Source organism: Corylus avellana, chromosome 1 (assembly GCF_965113065.1).
Source record: "Corylus avellana chromosome 1, dhCorAvel1.hap1.2, whole genome shotgun sequence".
NCBI classification, from domain to species: Eukaryota; Viridiplantae; Streptophyta; class Magnoliopsida; order Fagales; family Betulaceae; genus Corylus; species Corylus avellana.
Window position 1 is genome coordinate 25,109,824 of NC_142490.1, and position 24,632 is coordinate 25,134,455.

At 34.6% G+C, this 24,632-nt stretch overlaps 1 protein-coding gene and 1 pseudogene across 3 annotated transcripts; both read right to left on the bottom strand.

The window, feature by feature from the left end:
* Positions 1–724: 724 nt before the first annotated feature.
* LOC148588168 (uncharacterized) lies at positions 725–2,821 on the bottom strand (annotated as a pseudogene).
* Positions 2,822–6,471: 3,650 nt separating this feature from the next.
* LOC132168449 (protein DEFECTIVE IN MERISTEM SILENCING 3) lies at positions 6,472–15,772 on the bottom strand. 3 transcript variants are annotated; one of them, XM_059579437.2, is made up of 11 exons: positions 15,638–15,772; positions 12,776–12,916; positions 12,296–12,410; positions 11,491–11,719; positions 10,930–11,106; positions 10,520–10,840; positions 9,599–9,824; positions 9,250–9,338; positions 7,353–7,782; positions 7,161–7,265; positions 6,956–7,063 (listed from the first exon to the last, which is right to left on the bottom strand). In XM_059579437.2, exons 1-11 carry the CDS (start codon positions 15,656–15,658, stop codon positions 7,046–7,048), a joined length of 1,872 nt encoding a protein of 623 aa, XP_059435420.2. In that variant the 5' UTR covers positions 15,659–15,772; the 3' UTR covers positions 6,956–7,045. The 3 variants fall into 3 exon arrangements, with proteins under 3 accessions (XP_059435419.2, XP_088372159.1, XP_059435420.2); XM_059579436.2 differs by having other exon boundaries at positions 6,472–7,265; XM_088516033.1 differs by lacking the exon at positions 15,638–15,772 and adding an exon at positions 13,196–13,381 and having other exon boundaries at positions 6,472–7,265.
* Between the last annotated feature and the right edge of the window lie 8,860 nt (positions 15,773–24,632).

Here is a 24,632-nt window from a genome sequence, read left to right on the forward strand (position 1 = left end):
ATTGCTCTTTTTGATATATATATATATATATAGTTTTTGTTTCATATTTTAATTGTATAAAATATATAATTGTAGTTATATGAGATTATGGAAAACAACAATGATTCTATTGAGCTCTAAACAAATTCTAAATAAGCTCGTGTTGAAACAGATTTAGCAAATGTGCCAGGAAATTATTGCTTAAGAAAAATATTTGCGATTACGATTCTAGTAATAGAGACCAAATTTGAATAGCATATCGACAAATAGGACCTTGTCAATCAGTTAACCATAATTTTCTAGAAACCCCTTACTCGGCTAGCCAAATGTTGTACGTATATGCCCACCTACCAAAATCGTCATCTCCACTTCAAGTTGAAGGCAATGACTCCTGTCTGGGCCAACTAGGGTATATTCCATTGGGCATGAGCGGTACTCCCTTACTCAGCTACCCAAACAGTGTATGGGTATGCCCATGAGTCAAAATCATCATGTTTACCTTGAAAGTGTCGGCACTAATTCCTGCCTAGGCCAACTAGGGTACATCCCCCGGGTGCGAGCGGTACTCCTTTACTCAGCTACCTAAACAGCGAGTAGGTACAGGGCCCATCGCGACCACACATTTCCACCCAGGCTCATTCTAAATGTTAAGGGTTATCAATTTTTTTTTATCAACATGTGCTACCGCATATTCCAACCCAACGGGGTCATTTACACATGCTAGTAGCAATAAACAATTATGCTACTATCCATTAGAATTTACAGAATTTAAAGATATTGCATTTAAGGCAATAAAAGGAAAATATACTGAGTCAATGATTTCATTCATATAATCCATCAACTGAAGTAGATTATGCATACCTTCAAACTTGTTGTCAAAAAGGTATAACCCAGTGAGCATGATTAAGTTTCCAATTTCTAAAGGTACACTTCCGGTGAATTTATTATCCGCCAACAATAAAATTTGTAATTGTTTGCTCTTAAACAAAGTGAATGGGATAGTACCTACAAAATGATTACTATTTAAAAACAGGTATTGAATTTGAAGTTTAATCTACAAAAGGCTAAAAGAACACTAAACAAACCTTCAAAGTTGTTAGAGTAAAGGTATAACTTGGTAAGCATGGTTAAGTTGCCGATTTCAGGAGGTATTCTTCCTGTAAAATTATTAGCCCACAACCATAAATATTGCAGTTGTTTGCATTAGAACAGAGTGGATGTGATAATATCTATAAAACAATTACCATTTATAAACAAATATTGAAGTTTCCCAACTGACTAAAGACTAGAAGAACACTAAATGATATGAGAGTATGCATGCGTGTCATATTCCACATTGAAAAAAGGTAAACAATGTGAATAGTTAATATACATACGTAAACCCAAGCTCATTAGTTTAGCTTCTGGATAACTCTATAGCCAAAATCTTGCAGTAATAAGTGTCAGAGTGAAGATAAGAACGTGATCGAGTCAGCCAACAAGAAGATGTGTGAAGATCAACGTGTGTGGAGAAAAGAAGATTATCCTAGCAGATCAATAAAGGGTAGTTCATCATATTGGCTACTAATAATTACTCTAAATTGACACTTTTTAATGTTTAAATTTAAGGGTATAATTGCAAAAATGATAAAAAATAAAATAAAATAAAAATAAGGATAGTAAGTGAAGTTTCCCTACAATTTTCATGAAGAAAAGTAGTTTTCAACTTTTTGAATCAAACCAAAATTAATTTGGATCTCAAATAAAAAACTTTTAGAGATGTGATTTTTTTAATAAAAACATAGCCCAATTACGTATATACCCAATTCTAGCAAAGGTTAACATTAGTATTTTAACTCATTTTCACCAACATGTGCAACCACGTCTCCCGACCCATCGGGTCATTTACAGAAGCTAGTAGAATTTTCTTTTTTCTAGAATTGCTAAAATCCTTTTGCTTCATTGTATGGTCGGATTTGTACTTTCAATTGAAAGATACCACATTGAAGGCAATAAAAAGAAAATATATTGAGTCAATGATGTCATTCATATAATCTATCAACAAAAGTAGGATTAATCATACCTTCAAAGTTGTTGCCGGAAAGATATAAGTCGGAGAGCATGATTAAGTTTCCAATTTCTGAAGGTAAACTTCCACTTAAATAATTATTCGTCAATGATAAATACTGCAATGATGACATGTAGGAAATATTGGAAGGCATCGGACCAGAAAGCATGTTATCACTGAGATCCATTCTTTTCAAGTTGTATATGTTAAAGATGGAGGATGAAATGGAGCCCGAAAGTTGGTTATAACTAAGATTAATAGTTTGTAATGAAGATATGTTAGATAGAGATGATGGAATTGTCCCTATGAAATTGTTACCATGTAGCAACAAATTTTGAAGTTTGGTTAACAACCCAATCCATGTCGGGATTTCTCCGCCAAACTTATTGAATCCAAGGGATAAGTGTTGCAACTGGTAAAGCAGGCCAACTTGTTGGGTAGAGAGCCATGAAAACTATTGTTTTCGATGCTAAGACTGACAAGAGATGAAAGGTTTCCTATGTGTGGAGGAATGGTGCCTACAAGACCCATGTAAGAAAGGTTCAAAGCGATGACTTGTTGATGGCCGGAACCACAAGTGACACCAACCCAACTGCAAATGGAGGTGCTGACAGACCAGTTGCTTGTCAAAACATTATGAGGATCGTAAGAAATTTGAGCCTTTAAGGCAAGAAGAGCGTATTGATCGGTGGTAATGTTGGATACTGTTGCGATAGCTAAGCTTGCCATGTTCCATTGTGATTGTATCAAGAGAAGGGCCACAGAAAGGGAGAATAGGAAAGAAGTTTTCTCCATGAGTGTGTATGTTGGTTGAGGCGTTGGGGACTAGTGTGGGTACAAGTGAAACTTAAATATAGATCCGAAAAAAATAATAATAATTAATTAATAAAAAAAAAAGTAAATTAAAACTTCTCCGGTGCAATTATTAACAAAGTCTAATACTAGTTATTTCCATGACTTGTCAATTGTTTGGGTGAGAACGCACCACTTTTCCAAACTAATCTGACAAGATTGTCATGAAAAATATGGCAGGGAATTACTCCCTAGCCCATAACCCATGGGATTGAGATCTTCTACCATCCCTAGCCCATAACCCATGTGTCTATCATAATTATTGGTCTGAGTTTTATTTCAAGTTTAATTTTTTTTCCAACAGGCCACTCCCTGCATCTGCAACTCCCTACAAAAACCAAAGTGGGGTGGGGTTATGCACAACACAACAAGAGGGTTGTATTTCAGCCCCTATGCACTATACAAAAAGTGGTAGCCGAGCAACCCCTAGCTGCATCCTATACAAGGGGGTGACCCTATATCCACAACAAGCGGCCACCACCCCTTATTGATAAGAAGCAGGTGGCTGCCCTACACAAGAAAATCAAGGGAGTGGCTACATGTACAGCCACTGCTTGCATCCATAACAGAGGGATGGTCGCGTAGCCACCCCCTAGAATAAAGGTGTTGTCACATGGCCACCCACTAGCTACACAACCTGGGTTGGCACTCCCTTGCATCAACAGGTAATCTTGTTCGTCGACTGACTAGTCCCTCCACTAGCGACACCCATCATGTAATTAAAAGATCAAGATAAAATGATGGAGAGAAGAGAAACCAAATATTAACTCCTCCTTTTTCTTTTTTGCTTTTTAAGGAATTGCAAACTATGCATTTAAATTCACTGTAAATTTGTCATTAAAAAATGCTTCAGTGTCACATGCGACGGATCCCGTCAATTTTGACACTCAAATATGACTTATGGAGCTACTTGTAACAAAGTGGTACTTTAAGGGAACGTGTTGCAAGTGAGTCTTAATTTAAAGGTGTAAATGCAAACAAGATAGTACGTAGTTTAATTAAGGGAGAGGGGGGAGGGGGTGGAAATGTAATATTTAACCCTATGTTTTGAAAAGATATATAGAAGAAGAGAGTTTTAAGAATGAAGTAATTTTTCTCTAAGAGCACATAAATCCGATATAACTAGTATTCATTTGACTATGCAACACAAAAATATAAAGATAAATTTCTGAAAAACTTGTGTCTGGATCACCTCTTGTAGTTTTTTTTTTGTCATTTTTTTTCCTCTTTGCAGTTTTAAATCTAAGACTTACAAAATATCCCATCCATGGAGCTCAACTAATAAAATAGTTATCACTTGGCACGTGAAACAAGGATAGAGGGCCAAGTGTTGGCTCTTAATTTGAAGTATTAATTAGTTTAATTTTTTATTGCTTAAAATTGTTGTTTTATGTTGAATTGATTTCTTGAAATATTTGTTACATGTTAATTTAAAATTATAATTAAATTATTTTTTTAATTGAAAATGTGCATTAAATCATAAGGACTTGTGTTTTAGACTATTGTTTTTGGTACTCTGTAGGACTTGTGTTTTGATCGTCGTCTCGTGAGTTCTCATGGATGCGAGTTTTACAGAGGACTCTGCTTTGGCAAAGAGTCTGTTCATGTTTTTACATCCTACTAAACGTTATGGCCACCATTGGGAATAGAATAGAAAGTTGCATTGAGAATAGCATATTTCATAGAACAGAAAAATATTTCTAAAACTTATATATATACCCAAAAATTCAATGGTGTGTTTTTGTTGATTTTGGATTTATATTTTATAGCTTAGGCTCCTTTTTTTCGATGTAAAACTTTTTCTGTCAAAAAATATTTTCAGTCGAAACATTTTCTTGAAAATTATTTTTTGGAAAACATTTTCCAGTGTTTGGGGTGTACGGAAAATCATAAATTTTTTTTTTTATATTCAATCACTTTAAATTACGAAAATGTCCAGATTGGGTCCTGACAAGTCGCAACAGGGTCCAAGTGGGGTCTCCACTAAGTCTCGATAATGTCCTAACTGGGTCCTAATGGTGTCCTTGTCCGGTCCCAACTAGGTCCCAACGGGTTCCAGCGACATCTTGGCTAGGTTTGTCGAAACTCGGAAAATGGTTTATGGTTTTCAAAAATCAAAACTATTTTTCGAAAATTAAAAAAGGCATTTTGGTTAAACCAAAAATATTTTTCGTTGACTATTATTTTCCGTCGCACCCAATACGAAAAACTTTTTCCATAAATCATTTTACGCCGAAACAAATGGATACTATTTTTTGTGCAACAAAGAAGAATTGATTATTTGATTTCTTTAAAAATATTGGCTTCATGGTAATTTTATATTTAAACTAATTGTTAGATAAAAATGTGCATTAGATTGTATTTGAGTTGACTCCGACCATGAGTTGGAAATAAATATAGAAGTTATTATTTGAATAGCAAGGGATGATCAAGATCATGATGTTGTTCATTTCCAGGCCGTGTGCCCATCAAGAGTGATTCTTTGCAACGTCATCAAAGGTTTTTTCTCGATTATTTTGTTGTTGGTTCACCAGTATATTTGTCAAATTTATTTTGAAGAAGGTTTCGGATGACTCATTCTCTTTTTCTTTTTATTCAATATACATTAAAAGTTCATGAATAATAATTTGTTCAAAAAATAATTGTGCTGGAATGCTCAGTTCGTCTTCCATTCAAACGATGACAGTCGCACTCAAAATGTTCGCTTCAAACGATGACAATCGCACTCAAAATGTTCGCTTATAGAGTAGCGACTGTTATAGACAAATATGTCAAGATTGAAGAAAGAAAGCGTCACAATAGAGAGTCTAGAAAATTTTGTTAAATAGGTGGTTTCAATTTTTTTCGACGAGTACTTAAGGTCACCGAACAACATTGGCATTACTAGATTGCTAGAAGTTGGCGAAACACATGGTTTTTCAATGATGTTGGGGAGCATTGAGCGCATCCACTAAAGATGAAAGAATTGTCTGAATACATGAAAATGTCTGTTTTTTGGTCATATTCATGAACCAACAAATATTTTGAAAGCAGTGGTTCATTTGATATTTGGATGACACGTGTTTTTTGGGTTACCCAATTCTCAGAATGACATCAACATGCTAGAAATGTCTTCTATATTTCTCGAGCTCGTTGAAAGGAGTGCTCCAATCAATTACTCAATCAATGGGATACTACTTGGGCAATGGTACATATCCACAGTGGTCAAGATCAATTCTATATTTACAAGGAAATATGAGAAAATATTTTGCTGCAGCCAAAGTCAACAAGGACGAATATATAATGCAGTAATAATAATGCATTACATGATCATTGAAAATGAATGAAATATCGACCATGTTATTGACTTCGAATATGAACAACTCAATGAAACTCCCCATATACCAATCTCTCACATTAGAGACGAAGAAACTCATTACAACTCTAATTGAAACTCGTTAAGCATTTGTGAAAATTGCAGTCAATCGTAAAAACTTAGTAATTTGCAATACTTATTTAGCATTATTGTATTTTTCAGTTTTTTCAAGCTTAATATCATGCCAATCCATTAATATCATTTGTCAAAACTAAAATTATTGTTATTAAATTTTAATTTCCTCGTTTAGTGTGTTTTTTTCAGAATCAATTATCTACCCAACATAAATTATAGACAGTGACTATCTATTTGATCACCAACTACATGACATATTATATAAAATTTACAAAGATGAACTAATCCCTACACATCATACTATCACTTCAATTTGTTCAACACCAATAACAAGGTAAGATATAGAATTTCATTTAACAATTACCTTAAAAGAAGATGAACTATCTTCATAGTAGCATGACCAGTTAAATACTATTTCCTCCTTCGACTTTCAACGATTTTCATTTGGCGATGTTGAATATATTCTTTTTGAACTTTAGACAAGCCGCTTGTATCCATCAGCATAATTTTGTCATCCTTCCTCGCTTGTTCCGCTCGAAGCTTTTCTTGCTTAAATCGAAGTCTCTCTTGCTCGTGCTCGAGCAGAATACGAAGTCTCTCTTGCTCTTGAACAAATGTTTCCCCAATAAGTTCCATTTTCTTCTCTTCATTTACCTCATTTAGTATCCCTGCAACATCCACACTCACACTATTTTTGCTATTTTGTTTATTCAATAGTTCATTTTCAACCTTCCCGCCTAGTGGTCTCTCCGAATCTACAAAGTCATTGGTGAAGATATCATTTTCCCCAATATTTATCGAATCTGGAGTAGGAGAACATGTCATTGCAAATAGTCTTTTTCTTGATTTTACCTTGTCATTAATCCATTTTGGTTGGCACCTCAACACATTCCAACAATGTTGAAATTGAAATGAAGTTTTCTGAAATTTGTGAAACATAAGTTTCGCCTTGGCAATCTGCAAAATTAACAAATAGAAAATAATTAGACCCCTATCACTGCTGGTGTATTGATGCATTGACGCAACATTCAATAGCATTTATACCTTGTCTTGCTCATTCATACCACTTTGATGCATTGCTTCAATCTCGGCCAAGTATCCACAAAACTTCGCTGAGCTCTTATTAATTAGCGACCATCGATTCAATAGAGATAGCTGCGTACGTTTAGAAATGAAGGTCTTATTCTCATGGAAGTACTCCCAAATTCTCCTCCAGTATGTAGTATGGTTTTGCTCATTTCCTTGCATTGAATCCAAATTAGTATTTAGCCACGCCGATACAAGGAGATTATCTTCTTCTATGGTGAAGTTACTACCCCGTCGTCTCCTAGCACTAGATTCTATTTCAACTGGGGACGGAGACATTTGATCCATTAGATTTGAAGATCCCATCAACTCATTATCAAGCTGAGACCCCTCATGCAAAAGATTGGTTAAGTATGAGTCTCCTTCCATTTGCGAGTCCATTAATAGCCTACACACAAGTTCATTTTGGAAAAGAGGTATAAATTAAGAATCATATTGTTCATTCTAAAAGTACATGGATGGAAACATAATCCATCATATACCATAAATCCAATATATTGCAGGTCTAAAACAACAGGAATAGAAACATAAACAGGTCTAAATTACTTGCACAAATTGAAGCAAGTAATGCACTCCATTGTCCTTTGCAATAAATGATAAAAACCCCCATTCTTTTCCACAACCCAAGTGATGAAAGGCTTTAATATGGAGGGGTATTAGCATCATCAAAGAATAACGAAAGAGGCTTTTAGAAGGTAAAAGTTGAATATCTATTCCTCACGATCTTCTCCTTTTATCAGTAGGAGCAACCTATCTTTGATTTGATATGTGATATTACACATGGCAAAGAATTGTTTGATTCATCTATCCATCATTTCTATGAGGAGAAATATACCCCACCATATCAAGTTGAATTCCAAGAATCACAAAGCATTATATGCTGCAAGGTCCGCATGCCCAGCTTTGAAACAGAAAAAGGTCCAACACCTATTGACCCTGTTGTGAGATCCCCCTTTGGATTCTAGACACATTCTACAGTGCCCAAAGGATGTGACTATGAAAAAGAAGAATCACAATGAGTAAAAATTGCCGACTAAAGTGAAAGATGAAAGCTAAAAAAGATAATTATCTGTAAGAAAAAGAAACAAGAGACGCAATCTTCTTCATCTTAAAAGGTACCAATCACGAAAAATGAACAAACAAAAAATTACAAGTTAAATGACAGAGGTATCTGAAATTTTTTTCTTGACCAACCAGTCAGGGTTCAAAGATATAAAACAGTCTTTTGAACCCGTTACTGCCAATATATTGCAGTTCAACCATCAACCGAAACACACACACACTATCAACCATCAAGCCAATATACTGTAATTCAATCATCTAACTGAAACACACACGCACACACTGCTTCTCCCAAAACAAGCCAAAACATTGCAAAATTTACCTTTGCAGTCCAACCCATCAAACTAGGACAGATCAACAGAAATTTTTGGAGAAACAAACACAAAAAAATCCATCAATACCCATTATAGAGCATTGATAATTTTTTCCAAACTACTCCCTCCTCCTTACAGTGAAAATCTCTTGGTGTTCGAGTAAATGACTTGAAAAAAAAAATTAAATTAAATTAATTATACTATGCAATGAATAGATAAGAGACGTGTGACATTAATTTGGTATGCTAAAAATGGTGAAAAGAGGCAATCAAAACAGACCTTATAATCCATTTATGTTGCATCTTCCTACTAAATATGTATCAATAAACCCAAACGTAAAATTTATGCAAATGAGGAAAAAAATACCCTTTGCCTAGTGATTTCCTTACTAAAGTAACACTCCGTGAATTCGAAGTTAAACTCAAGTAAGGGTACAAAAATAATGAGAGATATGGGTCTTGAGACTCGGATGAACTCACCTTGAAGATGGCATGCTCGTTTTGATTATAGGGAGTTCCTTTGTCAGGGAGAAAGAACTGCAAAGTGGAGGCTTTGGAGCAGAGCAGTTCTTCATAAACGAGAGAGAGATGATGAACGTTTAATGTTAAAATAATAAATGAAGATGCTTCGTTGATTATTTTCTAAAAAAGAACCACTGTAGCATTTTGTTGGTATGAAGAGGTGGAAGAGAGCCTTCTCGAATGAGGTTTTTGAGTCTTAATAGTTACAGTTCAAAGATTTTGGTCCTTTAAATACTCTTGGAGATGCTCTTACTTCCATTGGTAAGATTCAAATTATTGTTAATTTATACTAGTTCAAGGCAACTACCTGAGTTGCATAGGATGAGCTTTGAGCAAGGGACTTGAGAAACTCTTGCTTCTTTTTATCAAAATCAAACTTTGCAGCGTGCAATAATGCTTCTTCTCTCTTCATATCTTCCAGCATCTTTTCTTTTTTCCATTTCATCTCCTTGACCTGACTCTCAGCTTCAATGTAGTTTTCACATAGAGTTGATGTCACCAAGGGCTTGGGGAATTTCACATCTACATCTTCCCTAACATCAGACAGAATCCAAAACTAAGATGTAGCAGCATAGGAAATCCCAACTGATCAACCAGTGACATTCACATCCAAAAGGTTCAAAAAATTTATCTTTAAATTTACAACCGTTTATGACAACTTACCTGTAAAAAGAATTAAATTACAAAATTTTATCCATAATTTATAATAATTCACAAACCTAAGCTATAAAGTTCAGACATATTAAATATTGCTAAAGCCTTAATATTATAAAGTATAACATGAATTCTTCTCCTAATTGTGTCAAATCAACTTATATGGGAGAGGAGTTTTTAAGAAAGTATTAATAATTTTTATCCTAAAAAGCCACCATACTTGCATATTAATAAACGAATAACATCATTGATCCAGATTTTAGGACTTCACAATTCATAGATCAGTGGCTGAACAAGAAACATGAAAACCACAATGTTTTTAGCAATTATGATTTGACATTTGGAACACCAGAGGAATGAAAGAAACTCTACAAGTCAAGCAGCTGACCTGGCAATTTAACTAATTTCACTAAAATTCCACCTGGTTAAAGAGAAGAACCTTATTTATAAAGGCATTTGCATTACAAAAATACAGCCAACATCTGAGTAAGTACAACATTGAATTTTGAAGAGTGAAAAAATGGAATAAATGGTAATAAATATGCATTTCACTTGTGATAACAGAGTTTCTCACCGATTTCCCAGGGAAAAAACACCCGTACTCCTAATCATCCCTCCATCTAAAGAAAGAGCTCCATCACTTATACAAGGAAGAGCAAGTAACATTTCTGCCCTTGTTCTATATACTTGCAGACGAGAGAAGAGATTATAAAATAGCATCTCCCGGAGACCGTACCCGCTGGCTGTGAGACAAAATAAGTTTGTGTTGTCGACATTGATCATATTCACAGCAAACCCAAGAAACCCAGGTGGACACTCCCCATTAGGTAACCTTGGCTTTATAATATCGAGCCTTCTTTGTGGGTCACCAGCTACAAACCCACCCACATATGGTCTGTGAAAAGGGGGGAAAAAGATTAGAAGTTTCACAAACTACAAGTCCAGATTGTCTGAAAAAAAAAATACAGTAGCTGAGACTCTTACATTAGATTTTCAAGACAAATAACGAGAAATCGGCCATCCAAAGCCCCAAGCCTGTGAAGACCAGAACTTTTATTTATGCAGCCTTCATTGTCATATGTTTCTAGAGCTTTAACACCTTCGTATGTCTTACAGACGATCGCCAGCATGGTCTCCACTCCTAAGTACTCTGCGAAAAGCCTGCATTCCAAATAAGTAAAACGACCATTATGTCAAGCACAGTGTAGGACCATTAATAGTCAACTGTCACTGTGTCCCTCGATTAAGACACCCCATCCCCAACCAGGTAAGTAAACAGGCCACCCCAATCATCTGAACCTCACAATCAGTAAGTCATTTCTTGCAATATTTTATAGCACCTAAATTCACTCTATCCCATTCTAAAGTACACACAAAAACCCCTACAACAAAGCTTCAATGATGAAGCTAATAAACGATTGTTACTTATTTTGGATGAAAATATAACCATAAATGATCAAATGAGCTCATGATGAGATCACGACTATACAGAAAACCAGAAACTGAGAAAGACGCACAGAAAATGAAATGCAAAGTCAAAGAAACCTGCTAAGATTATCATCGTCTACTTTTCCAAGTGTAGCAACAATCCCCAGCACATCCTTGGTCAATGGAAGATGGGAAGCCTGAGTACCATCCAGTTTTTTCAATTGACACAAAATGCCAGCAGCAGATTTTTCATGCTGTAGAATCTGTTCAGTTGTTTGCTCCTCAGTCTGAAGTTGGGAGTTGTTCTCATGTTCAATCTTAGAAGTTCTTGAGGTACGACACTTGGCTAAATTAAATGAGGAAACTTGTAAGAAAATAAATTTGAAACAAAGAGTCAAAGACTTATACATTTGAAAATTTTAAACTTAAATTAATTGGTATCCAAGGTGCACTACATTGACGCCATTTTTTTTTTTTTTTTTTTTGATAAGTAATCGAAATGTCAATAGAAGCGTAAGGCGCCCCTAGGTACACAGGAAGTATACCTACATTGACCTTAATTCAAACACTTTTAAGTGCTTCATTATTGAGTTTATAACTTCTTTAAATTTATTGAGAAAATTTCCCATCTAGGTATAAACCTATACAATGATGTCAAGAATGAGAGATGGTTTCCCAAGTATCTTCTTGACAACCAACAATTAAACCCGTGTGACAGTTCAATCTAACAATTTGGGTGCAATATCTAACCAAAATTTAGATATTTTACATGATAATTATAATTATATCCTTGATAAGCAGAATTTTATCTCTAGTCTACAAAAACTCGTCATTTGCCAATTTCAACTGGATTCATTCAATTTTAAGATGGATTTGCTCTACATTCACCCTGAATCTATTGCAAATGAGAAAACGATTATACCTTGCAAATCAAGAATATAGTCATCTAACTTGTTATTTTGAGTCTTCAGAGATTTTATGTTTTCCTCGTGCTCTTTTATTTTCATCCCTAGCATATGTAGATCATCTTGAATCTTCTGCACAGATTAGGCATTGTGAAGTTAGTTTGGTTAACTTAAACAGAAAAAGAACTATTTCCTTGATACATTACCACTCAAAGTAAACTATTAAAAGTGACATATACAAATGAATTTTTTATTCTTTTTTTGATAGGTGAATAAACACTCATGCATCCGAATGGATTGAACTTGTGACGCCACTCTCCATCTAGTCCAAGGATCATTAGCGACATATACACCATGAACTAAGAAACAGATTGAAAATTTTGCATCATTGTTATGACTCATTACCTTGATAAGAATGAAAGATCCATTATTTTTATCAACAGACACAGAAACAGAAAACCACCATATTAAAGCAACTCTACAATAATAGTCACCACCTTAGAATGGTGTATGATGGTTTCGGCATGCGCAGATCCACCATTTTGCATTTCATCCTTCACAACTACATTGGTCTCGTTCTGATCAACTTGCATGAGTGTTGATGAATCTTTGATGGATATTGGCTTTTCAATCGCAAGCTGCAAAGAGAGGGAAATCATCAGGTATTTGAAGATACTCTTTGAAAGCGTAAACGCTAAAGAAGGGAACAGCCTGCATGAACACAGCTTTGTCCTCTCATTTTTTACTCTTCCAAAATGTGGTGTTTGAAGATGTAGAAAAATTAAATAAATAAATATAATTTACAATATATATATAACCATGTATTATGCAAAAGACTGGATAGTTCTTGTTTGTTAGAGTTTTATTGATTCCCTTGATGCTAATCATGCATATATGCATTAAAAATTTATTTTCACCATCAAGGAAATTGCCTTCAGGGAACATCCAATTCACTGGCCTAGTATATGCAGAGCTTCTACCCATAAATCAATGAGAATTTTAAGGCATCTGAAGGAAAGAGCAGACTTTAAGATATCCAATTCACTGGCCTCCATGAATCACTGATCAGAAATTGGTATCAGCACACAACTTGCTCAGTGAGAAGCTTTAGGCTCTGTATAACTAGTTTAATAGTCTTTCTGGCACTGAAAGGTCAAAATTAGACTTTCACAAAATGGTGAAAATATTGAACTTGACCGGAATTGAAACTTGCACAACATGCAGATGTAGAAAGTCTAAATTTCAAGCAGGAACAATTCACTGGTTGAAAATTTCAAGCAGAAAGGGGGCAGGAGATACACAAATGTAAACACATCCCTGACTTTAGAGCCCTTCATCCTATTACTTGAATGAAAATTCACTACCCAAATCCTCTCACTAAATAAATTCCTACAAATAAGGGAACATACTTGACATTACATCAATAGGATATTAACTTTTCATCATAAACTCAAGTATTCCTTGTTTACTTATCAAAAAAAAAAGTATTCCTTGTTTACCAATTAAAGGCAGTTTTGTATCATTCTCTCTATTAATTGCAACAACAATGCACTGTCAAATTAACTTCTCTTGTCAGTGCCCTTGTGGCTTCAGTGACAGATCATTTTCAGTTTTCCAATGAAAATTTATTTACTAATAAAAAAAATTTTCCGATTACATTTTACACTGGAATATCACTTTTATCATATTAGTGCATGATTGGGAGGTAAAGTTGATTTCTTCGTTCTTTACTCTTTTGTATTCTCTCAGGTTGAGAGGAGGTGGCGAGGAAAAAATCTATTGGACCCCTTCCAAAAAGATGGACGTTTGAACTCAAATCTTTTTATCATATGCTTAGTCCCCCTCTAATAGCTCTTCATTTCTTTGAAAGCGCATTTAGAGAAATAAGGCTCCTTTGAGGGTGGCATTCTTTGTATGGACGGGAACTTTGGAGAAGAAGTTAACTTTGAATAACTTGAGAAAGAGGCACATCATAGTGATGGAACTGTGTTGCATGTGTAAGAAGAGCGGGAAAGCCACTGATCATCTTTGCTCCATCGCAAAATAGCTGGAGTCTTGTGGGTATCGATTTTCCGTCTTTTTGGGATAGAGTGGATCATGCCCCAACAGGTGGTGAAACTACTGGCCCGTGGGAGAGGTCAGTTTGGAAGTCATTGCAATTTAGAAGTTTGGAGAATGGTCCCTTTTTGGTTAATGTGGTGTATTTTTAAGGAGAGCAACGATCAAAACCTTGAAGATTGTGTGAGGACGATGATAGAGTTACAAGTCATTATGTTCAAATCTCTTTATGTTTAGATGGTTGCTTACAACAGTTCCCAATTTTCTAATTTTCTAGAATTTCTATATTTGTGTTCTTTTTCTTCACTCTAATTGGGTGTTTTCTATTGTATACTTCTTGTGTGCTTGAGTTGCACCCTTCTGCGTTTTTTACAAGATGGAATTACTTATCAAGAAAAAAATGAGGGTAAGTTTCCTAGTTTAAAATTAATCAGCAGTAGCTTCCAACTTTTAATGCCTCCTAACTGTCCTACACCACAGAATGAATGTATATTTGAAAGCATATAAGCTACAAAAAAAATACTATTCCCCAATCTCTATCCACCAAACTACATAATGTGCTTGCTTGAGAAATCTCTTCAACCCATTAGGCCATTACAAGAGCTTCATAAACAAACAGCCAGAAGGAAATGTTCACTTCTAAATTAATATTTCTGTAAAAAAAAATATACAGCCCCAATTCAGTCACAAACTGCTGCCACAAAGAAATGAATAGTTTCATTCTATATATTTTTACAATAACAGTGTCTTTTCAATTCTTCTCTTCAATATGGCCAATGCAGTGTAGACATCTCATCACCACATACTCACAGACTGCTTAAAACTAAAAACCCACATAGTTTAAGAGTCACCCACTCTTACAGAGCTCTCTCCAGAACTGCTAATATCAGTACCATTACAAACCAAAGCTTCAATTTCAAATGAATTCACTTTATGATCATTTCAAAACTACCCAGAACAAAATACTCCAAAAAAAAATAAAGAAAGAAAGAAAATCAGAAGACTTGAGAGCCCACAAACTATAATTGAAGTTCCTTCGCATTTCTTGGAAATTAAAGCTCTAAACAACTATAAAGAAGAAAACAGACGCATGCATTAGAAACCTAATGGTCTGTTTAATTGCTGAAAAATGTGGGAAAAGAAAAGAAAGAAAAAAAAAAGAAAAGTATGGAGCCGTCCTGTTAGCAACAAATACAGACACTGTTTATGAGATTCCAAATTCTTTCCTTATCTCATTTTCTCAGATTTTCTCAGCAACCAAACACAGTGAGAATCATTGAAAGTGTGGAAAAGGGACTGACCTGGTTACTTGGTTGAAACATTGTTGAGTTTGACTCTCTCTCTGTCTCTCTCTGTCTTAATTTTGCTTGTATTCGTCTATTTCGTCTCTTTCTATATTAGGAATCTCCTCTGTTTTTTGGAAATATCACCGAGTCACTCACCTCCCTTGTACTAACTGAAATATCATTAGGTGAAAATTATGGGAAACATATATAATTAGTCCGCGTTTTTCTTTTCTTTTTTTTTTTAATATGTTCGTACAAAGGAAACAAAAGAGAAAAGGGAGATTTAAATAAATCCGCATGATAAAAGCGTAATTTTCAACTGATTGAATTTTCTTTTAAAAACTAGTCCACGTTGTTTCAGTGAGTACTGTGAGCTACAAATAACTCTGGAGGATATAAAAAAGTGCCCTAAAACTCTTCACGGTAAGAAAAAAAAAAATCATAAATTGGTCTTCGAATATGTGTTGTAATTGAAAATTGGAAAAAATATTCATACTCTCGCCAAACTATCATTAAATTGTCAATGTCTCTTCAAAATTACCAGTTGTGTCAATGCCTCCTTTAAACTGCTAAAACAATGTCAATATCCCTCTAACGAAAAAAATAATAATAATAAATTTTAAAAAAAAATATATGGGGGTTATTTTGATTTTTTTCTTTTTTAATTTTTTTTTTTTTTTTCTAATTTATAAGGATATTTTTGTCTTATTGACATTTTTTATAAGAACACTAACAAGAGCTTCCCAACCATTTTCCCTACATTTAAGAAATAAAACTACTCATGTCAAAAAAAAAAAAAAAAGAAAAGAAGAAATAAAACTACTCTTTTTTACTCTTATCTATATTATTTTTTTATCTTTCTTCTATTTATCATTACACTGTTTTCATGAGGAAGCGTGAAGGAGAGAGGAGAGAGAATGATTTGTTTATAATTTAATAAAACATTAGATAGGTACAGTGTTTCTTAATGCATTGGGAAATACTGTAGTTGGTGTAGGTTAAATATGGGGATTTGATGTGGGTGTGTTTTTATGTTTTTATTTTTATTTTTATAGGGTATTTGTTGTTAGTGCTCTAATACAATTGGTAGTTTGAGAGAAATATTAATAATGGGGTGGTAGTTTGATTTTTCCCTTGTGACACTTGTCTTCTATAATAAAAAAATATATGAAAGCAAAAATATAAAATATAAAAAAAAGAAAAAGAAAAGGAAAAAATAAAAAATAATAAGGGGGGGATATATTTTTTTTATTATAGGTATTTTTAAAAAAAAAAAATTGAGTTGGGGTGCACCGCAACAAATGAAAATATTAGAAATTGAATATAATTTTAAAAGAAGGAGAAATAATATTTAAAAGCAAGTAGAAAATATAATAGAAAATCTGTTGGTGTGTAAAAAGGGTAGAACCTAAAATAAAAATTTGTACTGTTTCATTAGGTATTTTAGCTTGAAAAATGCTAGGTGTTCTCATTTTTTTGGTTATAGATAGATATTATTTTCTAAAAATAAATAATAAATAGTAATTTTTTAAAAAAAAAATGCTGGCCCAACCAGTTCCTTATTTTTTTTTACCCAATTTAAAAAAATAATAATAGTATTTACCTAAAACCAAGAGAATACCTAGGCAGTGTAAATTATTAGGCTGACGAGTAAAAATAAAATAAATGGGCAACTTAACAAGGGTACATGTACATCAACGGACGAAATAGGAAAGTTGGTTAAAATATATTGGTGAGAGTGGCGTTGCGACAATGATTGTGTTATGAGTTGTGTATTGCACTGGGTGATACGGTGGTCCATCAAAGATTCAAAGGCATCGTGAAGGATGACTGGCAGTGACTTGGCATGGTGGATTGTGTGTGAGCTTCCTTTCAACAAGAAGAAGAAGAAGAAGGGTGTTTGGCTACATGTGAATTTCTATTCTTTTCTTTTTTTTTCTTTTTTTTTTTTGTGAGAACATAAGCAAGCAAAGCAGACAAAAAACAGGAGGGTCCTTCCTGCTAATGATAGGAACCGGATGAGGAGGAGGAGGAGGAAAATGGGAATGTGGCCAAAAAAGGATCTGGCTGTAACCTAATGTGCAACAAAGTAGACAAAGAAATTTACACTTCTATTGATTTTGATGGCATTCTAAGAACAGAAAGCTGAAATGATATCAAGAGTGTCTGAGATGAAGGGATAGATGCACCAGTCTTGAGGAATGCTAGGGTGTTGTGGAGCAGAAATGACGACTTGCAAGTCACCTTCCTAAATAAAGTTTTCAAGATTGAGAGAAAAAGCAAGTATCACGGCAAGGTGGGCAGCAAGGGCTTCACCATAATTTGACTGACAAGGAGGGCTAATATTGGAGATTATTCTGATAATGTGTCCCTTGTGGTTTCAATAGACAACTGCTTGTGCAGAGAAAGAGTCTCGAATGGCCATTGAGACTTGTAAGGCATCAAAAGTGAGGTCATCATGGAAAGCTTCGTTACGGAAGAGCCACATAAGATCACAAGACACAACAATGAAGATTTGAATCTCGTGGTGGTATTTTTTGGGAATACCAAGGGAGGTACTCAGTGAAATAATAAGTTTGATCTAGTCACCATATTAGAAAAGTTGAGAGCTGCCGAATTTAGAGGCTATAAGGAGTTGTGCCATACTACCCTGGCAAAGACACAATTAAAGAACAAGTGTTGAAGCAAGATGTTGTGACAAATACTACCTAAATTAATAGATAATATTTGCTACGTTTTAACTCGCAAATGCACAAAATCAAACAATGGTATAGTGTGGCAAATACGAGATCATTCCCACGACGATTGTTGATTTTGCTTAAAATTAATCTTCTAAATTAAAATCTCAAAATTGTCACGAAATTGATATTATGAAAAGAAATAAAGATAAATGAAAGGGTAGGGCTTTGATATCCACCACTAATCATACTCAAATAATATAACAATATGCCAAAGGTCCAATCATATCAAGATTACTTAATGTTTGTCAACCTAAGGGCATGGATGTCTACTCCTTAAGCTATTGATCTCCCTAAGCAACGAATTAGACATGCGTGTCTACTCTAATTCTTTTCTTTCTCAAAGGATTTAGCATGGATATCTACTAAGTTGTTCTTTGAAAAAAACATAAATTTGTGGAAATATATGAGGCCTATGATATGGGTGTCTACTCCCGATCGCCATGTTGATTAACCCAAAAACCCCAATGACGAGATTCCTTGTTACTCTATTAAGCCCAGGAGTCGATCATCCAAATTGACTTAAATAACTAATTCATACTACATGCATATGCTGGCCAAACACATTCATATGAGGAATTCAATAAAACAAGAATTAATCAAGTTAAACATCACAATATGATTATCACAAAGGCGCCAATATTGAAATATTAAAGAGACATAATTAGGGCTTCAATCTAGGCCTACTAAAATATTTAGTTACACATACGTTTGATGCTAATCATCTTAATAATAAAATAAAAAAGAAAAGAATAAACCTGAAAACACTTCACTGAAGAGTCGTCAATTCTTCTCCCAAAGCTAGTCTGGAATTGTATCTGGAGTTCTATATTAAATTGTTAGGCTTATAGGTCTATTTATAGGCTTAGAAAAACCCTAGAAGCTCTAGGAATCCCAGAAAAATTGGACTTCAATCTCCTAGTCAAATTAGGAAGCAATCCAAGTAAAAATCAGAATAGGATTCGTTCAGATTTGCGTTCTTATATTGCGGGACGATTTTGGCATAACAAACGTCTGAATTAGGAAAATTATATTTCATAATGATTTTTATTATTTTGAGTTAGCTTTCCAATGCCGCTATAATCACCTCAATTCGATATTGAGCAGAAAGTTATGTTTAAAATACTGAGATATGTGCAGAATCCAAATTTGAATCTAATCCGATTTTGACTCAAATTAGAGAAATTCTGATTTCACCATTTCCTTAATTTGATTAAACTTAACCATATCTTCTAGGTCTTCTCAAAGTGTGCTTTAAGCCCAAAACTTTCCAAAAACACTTCATTTTCTTCAATATCCACAAAACTGAAAGAAAATACAAAAAAGAAATAAAATAGCACAAAATAACAAGACTAAAAAATTAACAATTGTAAATTATGGGGCTTGTTGAAGCAGTTTTCCGAATGATGACGTGGAAAAAGGGGCCAGCACAATATTTGATTACCGAACGTTGAGCTGAGAATGAGATAGAAAAAAGGGATCAAAGCTGCCGGTGTTGTCCGGCCGGTGTAAGCTCCGATGCCTAAGTTAGTCAAGTTGTTCAAAAGGAAGATGAACTGGAAGATTATATATCAAGGAAAAGATAAGCAAGTATTTAAATCTGAGGGTCAAAAGAAGTTACCGAAATAATGAGAGGGGAGCCCCCTTTTATAGGCATCGAATTGTTCATGTTCATCTAACACTGTGGACTTACCGAGGGTCCACGTGTTGACAATATACTAAAACAAGATATTTATTTCTGACATTCTAATATTTCCGAGAGTAATACTCAGTACCTGCCTCAAGCTCGGTTGGCCGAGCTTGATGGCCGAGTGTCAATAATACAACCAAATAAAGCTGCCCTGTCGAACATGAGTTTGTTTTGAACAGTAAAAATGACCAAGTATGGGGAATGGGCCGGTAAATTAGAACTGGGCCCAAATAAGCCAAAATTTGACCCAACAGTTACCCCCCAATTTCCTTTTTCTCTTTAACAGAATAAGGAAATTATATGTAGGAAACCGAATGTAGGTCAGTTTCTATAAGCTCAGTTTTGTCGTTCGGCTAAATGATGCGAGTTGGCTCTTGAATTTCAAATTTTCAAATTTTGAATTTCAAAAAGAAATAAAACTGAATCGTTCGAGATCCTTACCTTCGCCTTTTGAGAACCACGTGTGGGTTTCTGGGTGGTTTCACATTTCCCGTAATGGCCACGCGTCAGCTTCTGCACCGAGCAAGAAACGTAAAAACGTCGCTTCGCCGAACCCTAGGCCCTAGGGTATTAAATGCGTCGCTCGGTTTTCCCCTTTCGCAGATCTTTTATAAAAACCTTCTTCTTCTTCATTTAAAACCCTACTATCGTATCTCGCAGAAGCCATTGTTGCTTTTTCGGATTTCCATCGACCTTCTTCTTTCTTCTTTCTTCTCAACTTGGTTTCTCTTTTGTTACCAAACTTTTCTGCTGAACATTTCTTTCTAAAGGCTTTGTATACTCCAGAATTTCGATTGAGTTTGCACCTCTTGCTTTGGGCATTTCATCTTCCTAAACCGTTTCGTTTTCAACTATCTCATCTTCTTTCTTCCTTCACGCTTTATTCCTCTTTTATCAATACCTGATGAGTCTTAAAGCTGAAGAAGTTCCTATGGAACTGGGCGAATCACACCCGGTTACTTGGCAAGCAAAGCTCTTCGAGCATGATGAGCCCAAAATACGTGAAGAATGGCAAATCCCAGATTCGGTTCAACCACGCTTCGACACCGACCGTGTTGGAGCAATAGCAGATGTCAATAGCAATGAAATTTGCGTATATCTGGAGATGTTCCGAGCGGGGCTGAGGCTCCCTTTTCCTAGAATAGTTCGGGTTTTTTTTTTTTCTAAATAATAAGCCATTGAAAAGCAATTTGATTAATAATAGATTATCTACAAAATAATAAGGCCTACAAAATAAAGATCTCCCAATTATTTCGGTTTTTTTTTTTTTTTCTCTCTCTCTCTCACCGATTTAACTTCTTTTTTTGTTCTCTCTCTTCCCATGTCTCTCTCTCAACTCTTCAAATATAATCATGTCAAAAAAAAAAAAAAATTCTTATTTTGAATTAAAAATAAGTGTATGTAGAAAAAAAAAAAAAGTATATGTAGAAAGTATACTTTTTCTAAATTTGAATTAAAAATATAGAAAAGTATTGTAGAAAAAAAATCGTCTTCTCTAACCTATTTTAAATTTGAATTAAAAATATTAAAGCGACTAAAAGTATTAATACATAATAATTTGCTTTGTATTATTTGTTTCCTTATTTGATTTGAACATTAATAATACTTAATATACGCATTAAATGTTTGAATTTAATGAAATCACATATAAAGAAAATTATTGAAATATAATTAAATGTCTTTAATTAAGCTAATTTAATGATCGATTCACTATTGAAAAACCGGTTTATTATTTACAAAAAAATGGTTCACGCCACATGTCGTAATATTAAAGCACTTTTGAGAGTGATTCGACTTATATATATATATATGAGATAAGTGTTGGGTGGTCTCTCTCTCTATAAAGAAGTCGCTCTTTCTCTCTTGTTTTTCTTTTTTATTGCCTTCCCTCTTTCTTTCTCTCTCTCTCTCTCTCTCTCTCTCTTAGTTTATCTATGTGGCTCCTTCACTAGGGTTTTTGCTTGAATGTTCAATTACTAAGCTTGGAACAATCAGCTAAAAGTCAAAATTCTTATTTCCAATGAACCCTAAAGAACTTAGTAAATCCATTAGCCCTTCCAAAGTAAATCACAACCTTAATAAACACTCGGCTTGCTACACCTATGTTGTCTATGAGTGGCTTTAACATAGCAACGGCGAGGTTTTTTTTAAAAAAAAGAAACACGTGAGTATTAGTCAAAATCACTAATGATTTAAATAATAGCTGAGATCTTAGCCTTCACTGTAAATCAAAGGATGATGATCCTAGTTTCCACACACTAAAAACATCTGACTTCTACAAGTTCAACTTTAAATCAAATTTTTTTGGGACTACACTATATTTCTGTAAAATTCAATGGATAGATCAATGTCGTGGTTTTAGAATCTACGATTTTAATAGGAACTACTGCACATAAAGCTTTAGGAATATTAGAGCCAATAGTACATGTAAATGAGTAATGCTATAAACTACATCGGCATGATTTTAAGAAATTTACATGTACCATTAGCTCTAACAAAACAAACCCCTAAATTGTTTGTGCATTGGATGAATATTAAAAGGAAAAAACACCTAACTTTTGCTCAGTCTTTTTAGGGGGTTTAGTGTTAGCTAGTGAAACAGTAAGCGGAATTTTTTTTTTTTTTTTTTGGTGTAATTTGGTGTAAGTGGAGGGATTCACCCACCAAAATAATAATAATAAAAAGAATCCGTCACTTTCCTAGTGGACATCAAAGGATTTATCAAATCCAATTTAAGATTTTGCACTTTTCTGGAAGGAAGAGAACTGTTGTGGTGGAATATGCCACGTAGGATTGGGCCCCACAGCTGCCCGATTGACTAGGGCTCCTTTCTTCCATATTTGTGGATTCGACTTCTATGCGGTAGTTTGCATAGCTGCAGTAGTGCAAAACTGCACCGTTTTGGGCTACCGCAGAAAGGAATTAAGGAATGGGTAATGGGTGAGCCCACCACTCAATAAAATATAATAAATTCATTATTAAAAAATAAATATTATATACAAATCAATAATTAAAAAACTAAAAATATTAAAAAAATTAAAACAAAAAAACCTTTCAAAATCATGAGCATCTTAAAGTTCTCCTTCTTCTCCTCTTCCTTCTATCCACGAGTTACAAAGCCTTGCCAAATCTCCATGTGCCCGCAAAAGCATCCCTATTCGATTTCCCTTCCGACAAGAAGGCCAAAGCTGCGGTTATCCTGGTTTCAACCCGAGCTGCAACGGTCAGAGTATAACAATTCTAAAACTTCCTTCCGCCGGAGCTCAACCCAGACCTCTCGAGTGCTCCCTCTCTCTCTCTCTCTCTCTCTCTCACACGCAGAGAAAAAAAGCTGCCCAATGCTCTCTCTCTCACACACACGCAACAGCAGAGAAAAAAATTTATGTGTTGCTCAGTGCTCTCTCTCTTTCTCTTTCTCACAACACTAGAAATGGCGATGTGGTGTGCCTGCAGAAGATCACATGGGTTTTGAACCGCCCTAGTATACTTGATAAAGAGACTACCTATTTATTTTTATTTTTATTTTTTTTCCTTTTCCTGGTTTTTGGGGAGGGGAAAAGTGGCTAGGAAATGTATAGAGAGAGAGAGAGAGAGAGCACACAACCAGAGATTGAAACACAAATTTTCGGTGACTCAGAACTTTTTTTGTTCTCTGCTACCACCAGTGAGAATGAGAGAGAGAGAAGGAGCACCAAAAATCAAGTTTGGTTTTCTTTTTTCCTCTATTTTTTTGTGTTAATTTTTTAATATTTTTAGTTTTTTAATTATTGATTTATTTATAATTTTTATTTTTTAATAATTTATTTATTATATTGATAGGTCCCAAGCAGTAAATAAAAACAAAACTAATATTTAATATAATATAAAGATAATACACGTTACAAATCTCTACTTATGGCTGGAGTTCTACCACAATACAAACACATAAACAAGATAATACGTTTTGATACCCTAGTAGGTCCCAGTCAGAGCAAGATAAACAAGATAATACTCCACTTAGGGTGGGAGTTGAACACAACAGAATTAGAACTCTACACCAAATCCTCCCCTCTCAAGATTTAGTCCCTAGTTTAAATACAATAACTAATAATCTGATAACTGATAATAACTTCTCCACTAACACATTACATAACAATTTTTCCCTACTAACTTTGAGACCTACGTGGGCCATGATGCCTATCATTTGTCCTCCCATCGAAAGGAACCTTATCTTTAAGGTTCTGTGTAGTTTGTTGCTTTAGTATGACCATATCCTCTTCGATTGCTTCATCTTGCCCACAGCTAGTTGCGTCAATGTTGCGGATTTCTTTTTCAATAACAAAAACGTGTTGAGCTGGACATTTGTGGCCTAAAGTATAGCGATCATTACAATGAAAACATAGTCCCTTCTCCTTCTGTCATTGCATCTCTTCCCATGTGATTTTCTGAACTGTCAGTACATTGGGTGGATATTTATTTGTGGTTTGCAATTCCGACTCATTGGGCCTCCTTTGCCGACACAATTGGTCATCTTTCATGCGAGCCAAACTGATAGTATCTTTGAGCGTCTTGGATTTGAACATTTGAACCCCTTATGCAATCT